The following is a 9,342-nucleotide window of genomic DNA, read 5'->3' on the forward strand; positions in this document are numbered from 1 at the left end:
ACAATCCATATTAATTATTATTCTTATGCATTATTATTTACTCAAAGCTTTGTTTAATAATAATGATATAATTTTACAAATTTTTCTAATACATAACTTGGCATACATGTGCAACGTACATGCCAAGAAACTAGTATTTTCAATACATATATCATGCACTAAAAAGTAATCTAATTTTTTAATTACAATAATTTATTTTTGTATGGACTGAAATAAAAGATACAATTAACTTGAAGATGGAAAACCAAATTCAAATGGAAACTTATGAAACCCTGCTTTTTTGGCAAAGGACACAAGTACACAACGACAATTTTATTGACTGTGGACAGTATTGAGGCCACAATATCCCTGGAAAAAAATTAAAAAAAAAAAGAGAGGCAAAACTAAGTAAAAGGGGAGACAGTAATTAGAGGGGTTGTGAGAAACAATCGGCGCAAATTAAATAGGATTCCCCATTCCGAATCTATGTGGGACTTTCTTCTCAGAATCTAGGGATTCTTATATATAGGAGGGTTGGCGTGTGCATCCTTAACCTGAGATTTCCTTCTTGTACGCCAATGGCGCGTGAGTGGTCGGAACTTCAACATGATCTGCTGGTTCTTGTAGGTAAGCGTTTAAATTTGATTGAAGGCTATCTAAATTTTTATGCGGTATGTAAATCTGGCACTCTACCGCCACTAAGAGCAATTTTAACAGTGACTTGCCTCGAGTTCCTTGGTTGATGTTAGCGGAGGAAGGAAATGATGATCCTTGTAGACAATTCTTCAGCCTCTATAATTGATAATAATTAGGTCGGGAATCCAAATTAGAGTAAGAATTGAACAACTAGAATTAAAGAGATTAAAATAAAGGATATGAGAAAAATTCAAGGAAAGAATTCAAGAACTTGCAAGAACACAAGTTCTATAGCCTTGACAAGATCAAAGTAACAACGTCTTGATTTATGGAAGAAATCAAACGCCTTTACTTAAAAAGCAAATCAAAACAATAGAATCGTATCTTGACCGTTTTAGAGTAACTTGAAACAACAATTAATAACTAGTATTAATCACCTTCTAAGAATACCACAAAGAAATCAAAGATATCATAAAAGAGAAGTAATCTTACTACCTTGAAATAAATCTCAAAGCACAAGTAACAAAGGTTCAAAAGAACTCTCAAAGTATGATATACTTAATCAATAATTTAGTTCATAGTTCAAGGTAGTAAGATTACTTCTCTTTTATGATATCTTTGATTCCTTTGTGGTATTCTTAGAAGGCGATTAATACTAGTTATTAATTGTTGTCTCAAGTTACTCGTAAAGCAGTCAAGATCCGAATCTATTGTTTTGATTTGCTTTTTAAGTAAAGACGTTTGATTTCTTCCATAAATCAAGACGTTGTTACTTTGATCTTGTCAAAGCTATAGAACTTGCATTCTTGGAAGTTTTTGAAATTCTTTCCCTGAATTTTTCCCATATCCTTTATTTTAATCTCTTTAATTCTAGTTGTTCAATTTCTTGTTGTTATTTCTTCCATATTTACTTCTCAAATTCTTACTCTAATTTGGATTCCGTTATCAATAATGGCATGGTTTTGCATAAGCGGATTCCAAAGGCCACCGGAAAACGATGTATGGAGTCTATGGGATGGCTTATTACTGTTGGAGATGACGAAGGTGAAATTAATTTGCTACATCCTTTTTCCGGTGTTCAGTTTGAATTGCCGCATCAAAATACCACCGAGAATTATGATAACCACGCAACGCTTCACTTAATGACCTTCTTCCAAAAAGCAGTTTTGTCAGGTAGTCCTCATACATCGGACTACATTCTCATGGTCATCGAGGGAGACATCGACTTTCTCAGTTTTTGGAGACCAGGAGATTTGAGATGGACCAGAATTGAGGAACAAACCCCTCAGTCTACAATTGGTGATGTGGTACACTTTAATGGCCATTTTTATGCATTCGATTTTTTTTGGCCGCGTGATGTTGATGGCCCTGAACCCACTAAAACTCACATAGTAGCTCAGCAACCATTTGGTCCTAGGGACTCTCGAGATAAGTTATACATCCTAGAATCATTAGGATCCTTATTTGTAGTTGTGCGCGTTGGTGGCCGAGCAAGGCACGTCAAAGATGATTACGACAGGATTCCACTGACCTTTATCCCAGTAGAAGGTGTTGTGGCGGAGCTAACATATGGGACAACCGATTTTCAAGTTTTCCAGGTCGATTTAGCTTCTGGCAAAGTGACACGAACCAAGGAATTAGGGGACAGATCTTTTTTTTTTCTAGGTGCTAATGCTTCTATTTCGGTCCAAGCTTCTCAATTTCCAGGAATCAAGCCCAATCATATTTATTTTACAGACGACTATTGGGAGACATACCTCCACTATGAAGAAGGAGGCGGGTTGGACATGGGGGTGTTCAGCTTAGCAGATGGAAGTATCCAGCCGCATTACAAGGGCGTTTCCCTCAGTCATTTTTGTCCTCCAATTTGGGTCACACCAACTCTGTGTTAGAGTTAGACACCTTCTTTATTTACTCCATTTATTATCTATATGTTCTTGTTTTACCATAAAAGTAGACTTCTTTTAAAAAATAATATCAAGCTGTCGTTTTGATTGATGTAACTTTCTTGTTTTTCCTGTTAGTAGTTGTTTTGCTGCGTTGCATCGAAGTATGTTGAGTGCATTACTGCCTGTTTCTTTTTTCTATATCGGTATTGTCCTTATTCTCAAACTTCTTACTTGAAACTGATCAAGATCTGAGGTGCAGTCTCCATTGCATATCACTAAGTAACCATCTTCTAGTAGAAGACAAAAACAGAGAAGCTCCGAATCACGTGAAGTGAAATTAATGCAAGGACTTAGCGCTTTCACAACTACACACTTCAATATTTCTCTCCTTCGAAGTTAATTTTATTTATTATTGATCAGTATTTGTAGCATATCTACTTACATATTAGTAATAGTAAGATTTAGTATATTACAGTTATCTTTCAAGTGATATGAATGTTTTTTTCTCAGTTTTCACCCGGTGATCGGTTCGCTTTGAATTTCCAACTAATCCGATTTGGCCCACATATGGTCCATTAAATGAAGGAGCACAACCTTTAATTAAAGATAGAGAGATCATATTTGTTGCAACCCAGAACCTTTGAATAATAGTGACTTGAGTGTTAAGAAAATTTATAGTATGAGTTTATAAAAGTTAAACCTTTTAATATTTTTACGCTGTCAGAAGGTCTAATTATGGCTTGCATCTGTAATTTGTATGGTCCTATAGTTTCTTCTCATGAAACTGCTACTTACTAAACTGGAATACTGGATGGTGCACATTATCCTCAAAAGGCTAGGCACTGTCAGAATTCAAAAATAATATAGTTTCTTTTTCTTATTAATTTTTAATGTAGAAATTTATTCTTGACCGATGATCTCTTCCTCAAATTAAGTATTGCATGATCCATTTCAAAGATCGTAGGGTTTATGGCTGAGCATATTTCGGGTAAAACTAATAGTCTGAACCGAAAAAATATTAACGAGTTATCAGTACCGAGTTATTGAGTTAATGATTTGGTAACAATTTAATGTTATTTGATTATTGAGTTATCGGTATCGGACAATCTGTTTGTCCAATTTTATTAATGATTTATCCGATCGATAACCAATTAAGCAATACCTGATAATCAAAATTTATTGGTTCGATTATTGGATAAATTTATTCAATGATAATTAAGATGACGAACTGATAACATTCAAAATCGAACTGAACAGACTGATACCCACCCTAATAGGATTATATCTAGAATTATGAAAAATTTACCTAGCTATACTGTAATAGAAATTTATTTACTACTTTTCTTTAGGTTCCTTAAAAATTACATTCTCTATCTATATTTATCAGTTATATAAAAAAACATTAATAAAGAGAGCATCCCTTAAAATTAAGATGTAATTAATATAGCCCTCCCCCTCCCCCTCCCCCACCCCAAACTCTTTTGTATATCAGTTATACAAAGCGCCTAAAATCACGTTTTGATCTCACTTTCAAAAAGATTTCGAAATATATTTTTCTCTTTCATACAAATCAACCCAAATCTCTCCCTTTTTATACAAATCCATAGACATTATCTGTCATGCCCCGAACTTGGGCCTGGACTTAACACGACACCCGATGCCTGACCAAGCGAACCAACTGGATGGATGAATTAACAAGTGATATCATAACATACTGAGTGCAGAAGATAAACTAACACATGCTGATATACCGAAAGTTTGAATGATAAAAATCAAAGTGCGAAAACACTAACATAAGTCTGAAACATATCTGTAGCCAATATTGCTTAATGTGATAACCCTGCGACTCTGTCTAACTGCTACTTTAGTCTATGAAGCCTCTAATTGTAACGACCCGCCCTATCGTTTCGAGAGTTATAGCCCCGTTCCCCCATTTACTGTTCCTATTGTGGCTTTTATAGCTGTTATATGACTTACCGAGTTAGTTGGTTCGGGTCCGGAAGGATTTCAAAATAAATTGAGACACTTAGTCTCATAATTGAAAGCTTAAGTTGGAAAAGTTGACCGGATATTGACTTATGTGTAAATGACTCCGAAATGGAGTTTTGATGGTTCTGTTGGCTCCGTTGAGTGATTTTGGACTTAGGAACGTGTCCGAATTATGATTTGGAGGTCTGTAGTTGAATTAGGCTTGAAATGACGATTGTTGAATTTTTGGAAAGTTTGACTGGGAGTGAATTTTTTGATATCAGGGTCGGATTCCATTTTCTGAAGTTGGAGTAGGTCCGTGGTGTCATTTGTGACTTCATTTGCAAAATTTGGGGTCAATCGGACGTGATTTGATTGGTTTCGCGTCGGTCGTGGAAATTTGGAAATTCGAAGTTCATTAGTCTTGAATCCATGTGTGATTCGTGTTTTTGATGTTGATTGAGGTGATTTGAGGGTTCGACTAAGTTCGTATAATGTCTTGGGACTTGGTGGTATGTTTGGTTGAAGTCCCGAGTGGCTCGCGTGTGTTTCGGGGTGAGTTTTGAGCGAGTTTGATCATTTCGACACTCTGATATTGTTCTGTAACTTTCGGGTGTCCAGGGGCACATTTTGGAGTGTTGAGGCAAAGCCTCATGTGTGGAATGTAGAGGAAAATTGCGGACCGCAGAAATCCTCTTGCGGCTGCAAAAAGAAGGAAACTGCAGGTTCGATGGTCTGACTTCGGAAGCTTATATTTTTTATCTTTTAATCTATAAGGAATTTGGAGATGAGCGAAAAATGAAAGTTGTCCCTTTGAATCTAGTTTTCAGAAAGTTAAACCATTCATCATTTGGACATTTGTACAGAAAGTGATTGTCAATTTACTATAACCTGGTTAGTCCAACCACCATGGATGTACGACCGCACAATGGGGGATTTCGTCCGCGGAACCTGGGAAGTGCGGTCGCACAAGAAAATGTACGGTCAGCAAAATGGGAGGTCAGACTGTGTACTATATAAACAAGGATTAGGGTATTATTTCACATTTAGACTTTGGGAGCTCGGTTTGTGGCGATTTTTCAAGAAATTTATTGGGGTAAGTGATTCTAACTCGGATTTGGTTAATATACATGAATATATCATTGGTTTCATCATTTAATTAGTACTTTGAGATGAAAATTTGGGAAAAATTATAGAAACTTCATTAACAATAATTCGGGGATTTGAAGGTCGAATTATGATCGGATTTGACTAATTTTGGTATGGTTGGACTCGTGATTCGAACTTTGTGACTTTTACCCGATTCCGAGACGTCGGCCTGGGGGGGCAACTTTTGAGTTGACTTTTTGACTTTTGACTTAGAGCTTAGTATTTTCTTTTGGAATTGATTCCTTTAGCTCGTTTTGATTGTATCGAATTGTTTGTGGCTAGGTTCGAGGCATTTGGATGCCGATTTGCGAGGCAACGGTGTGTTGGAGTAGAGATTTGCTCGGATTAAGGCAAGTAACACTTCTAAACTTGGCACTGAGGGTTCGAAACCCCGAATTATGTGCTATATGATTGGTGTTGAGGTGACACACATGCCAAGTGACGAGCGTGCGGGCGTGCAACATGAGAATTGTGACCTTGTCAATTCCATGGCACTGTATAGTGGTTCTATATTATTGATATCTGCATTTTCATCATGTGATAAAGTAATTGAGCTGTCAATCATGCTAGAGATCATGTTTAGGCTATATGCCGGTACTGTTGGAACCCATAGTGGTCGTTTCTTGCTGTTGACTTACTGATTTCATTGATATTTTGGACTCAGTCATATTCATTCATTCCATATCATATCTCAGTCTCTATTTTTATTTATTGATACATTATATCATCATGTTCGGGCTAGTTTCATGACATAGTGAGCCCGTAAGAGAGACTGGAGAGATTGATCACTTAGTGAGGCCGAGGGCCTGTTATGAATGACAATTATGGGATCGGGCTACACGCCGCAGCGATTATGCTGATTTAAGTTAGCGCTTGGGCTGAAGGATCCCCTCCGGGGTCTGCACATACCCCAGTGAACGCGGTTGATTATATTGAGGGATAGATCCTCCTTGTACATGGATCTTGTCTGAAGCATTTATATACCTGGGGATAGATCTTTCCCACGGGCTGGATTGGCCCTATTCAGTACAGAGTGACTAATGGTCAGTTGATGTATATATTCCGGGATGGATCTTCCTTGGGTCGGATTGGCCATATACAGTACTGAGTGATTGAGCATTTGAGAGTGTGAGCATATGAGGTTGTCCGCATGGTGCATCACATACAGCATGTGCACTGGCATGTAGAAGTAGAGGAGTATATTCTTCATACCATTCAGATTTGATCTATCTTACTGTTTTGTGTTTATCTGTTGAAATTGAAAGTATGCCTACGTGAACTATGTCGGTTGAGTTCGTCACTACTTTCAGTCCAAAGGTTGGATTTGTTACTTATTGAGTTGGTTGTACTCATGCTACACCCTGCACATCGTGTGCAGATACAGATGCTTCCGGTCACAGCACCTGCTGAGTGTGGAGTCGGGATCTTGGGTGACTATCGAGGTAGCTGCATGGCGTTCGTAGGCCTGGACTCTCTTTCATTATATTTACTTATGTTTCAGTTCTTATTCCTTAGACATTGTAGTAGACTGTATCCCTGTATATCTGCTCATATACTTGATGACATCCCGGTTTTGGGAGAGATTTGTATTGATTAGCGAATTTTATTCTGTTTTTAAAAGGTTTTCTTTAAATATTAACTGCTTCCGTATTTTCAAAGTCTTTATTGTGTTGAAATGGCTGAGTAGTGGCTTGCCTAGTTCCATGATAGGCACCATCACGACGATTGGGTTTTGGGTCGTGACACTAATGAAGTATGAAAACACTAACTGCATGTAAATACTGAAAGACTGTAAAGCAAGGGTAATGCCCGAAAGAATTAGGGCTCACCAAATAGCTGGTACGAGAATCCTAGCGCTCTGAATTGTCACTTGTAAATCGTTACCTGCATCGTAAGATGTAGGCCCAGGCAAAAGGGATGTCAGTACATTTGAATTGCACTAGTATATAAAGCAACTGAAAGAAAAAACTGTAAATGTTGAAACTGAAACTAAACTGATAACTGAGAACTGATAACTGGTAACTGAACTGATAACTAATAACTGTACTGAACAAAGGAAGTAAGGATATGAATACTCCCTTTTCTTAATAATGAACCACATGTATACATAACTACGACCTTAGGTCCAAAGATGCATAAAACATATAAACTATGGCCTCAGGCCCAAATACAGGTGTTCAACATTCAGGGAATTAAAATAAAAAACTGAGAATCATAGTGAAATACATGGTATTGAAATACTGAACCATATTGAGTTACATGATACTGGAATGCTGGATAGAATTAGACTACGACATGTATTCATGAAATGATTATAAGAACTGAAGCTTTAACTGTTTATGTCATGCTGATTAATCTAGACTAAGACTCATGGACATCAACACAAGTCTATATTGATTATGCACTAAGATGGCAACGTTCGCAGTGAAAGTCATGAATGAATTACGAAGCTAGAGAATAGAAATTCTGCAGTTATTCAAGGAACTAAGCTTAATTATATTTTTGAGAGTAACCTTGTAGAAGAAACGTAGTGTAGGGAGAATCATTAACATTCCTAAACATAGAGAGTTAGCCTCACATACCTTAACTTCCTGCTCTTGAGCGTAATATAACGTTTGCCAACCCTTTCAACTTTAATCTATAGCAATACAAGTCAAAGGGATTCCATATTAGCAATAATACTCATGTTTGGTCATTTAGGCATTTTATCAAATACTTGATGGGCATAATGCTTCATAACCCTTCTTAATGGCGTTTCTACACCAACAACCCATTATCTTGCTCTTAGATAATTCTAAAATCTCAAATTGTTATAATCAATATCGTTCATCATCACCCATAAGATAAACAACACTCTTAATCAATAATCAACAATCAACAACCCAAACTTATAACTGCTCATGCTTTTCTATCAAACCCATAAACTCATATCTCATGAAATTAGAGTCTATAATCATGAATCTAATGCTATAATCATTTTGAGGGTAAAGATATTACCTTTTTGAGGCTCAATGCTCTTGAATTCGAGTTCTAGGGTTTCTTTTCTCAACAATGATGCCTCAATCGAATAACTAATGATTTGAAAGAGTTATCCATGTTAATAAAGTGTTGGAGAATTGAAATTAACTTAGAATCACCATTAAAACTTACCTTGGATGGTGTAGGGACCTTGGAGGAAGTTAGGCTCTTGAGAGCTTCCCTTTCTAGAGCAAGTTTTTGTATTTTGGGGTGTGGGGGACGAAGTAGGACTTTTAGAACGACTCCCCCGGGTGAGGTCCCACGCATCTGAATACCCAAAATCTCACCTGAATGTGCAGCAAGGGCAGTGGCATTGCCACAAGTGCGCTGCCGCACACGTGACAATTGGGCGCCCATTTGGGCGCATACTGCGCATTGTTCAGTAAAATGCACATAATATTTTTTTTACAGAGATCCCTTTGGCTCCACAATATATCATTGGAAAAGTATTTCAAAGAGCTACAATTTCATGTTTTAGGGTTTCTCAAATTCCTAATAGATTTTCATGAAATTAAGCTGGAAGACAAACCTTATATAAACATAGTCGATTTTATCGAATCTTATGCACCTCACTCTCCGTCTTAATTACAAACTAACTATTTCCACCCATACTCATGTAACGACCTGGCCGGTTATTTTGAGAGTTATAGCCCCGATCCCCTATTAACTATTTCCCTCGTATCTATTTCTGCTATTGTGACTT

At 37.1% G+C, this 9,342-nt stretch overlaps 1 protein-coding gene across 1 annotated transcript; it reads left to right on the plus strand.

Moving 5' to 3' along the window:
- Positions 1-260: 260 nt before the first annotated feature.
- LOC104234993 (uncharacterized) lies at positions 261-2,627 on the plus strand. Its single transcript, XM_009788661.2, has 2 exons — positions 261-606; positions 697-2,627. The coding sequence occupies exon 2, from the start codon at positions 1,572-1,574 to the stop codon at positions 2,505-2,507; it is 936 nt and encodes a 311-aa protein (XP_009786963.1). The 5' UTR covers positions 261-606; positions 697-1,571; the 3' UTR covers positions 2,508-2,627.
- The last annotated feature ends 6,715 nt before the right edge of the window (positions 2,628-9,342 follow it).

Source organism: Nicotiana sylvestris, chromosome 3 (genome assembly GCF_000393655.2).
Source record: "Nicotiana sylvestris chromosome 3, ASM39365v2, whole genome shotgun sequence".
Taxonomy (NCBI): Eukaryota; Viridiplantae; Streptophyta; class Magnoliopsida; order Solanales; family Solanaceae; genus Nicotiana; species Nicotiana sylvestris.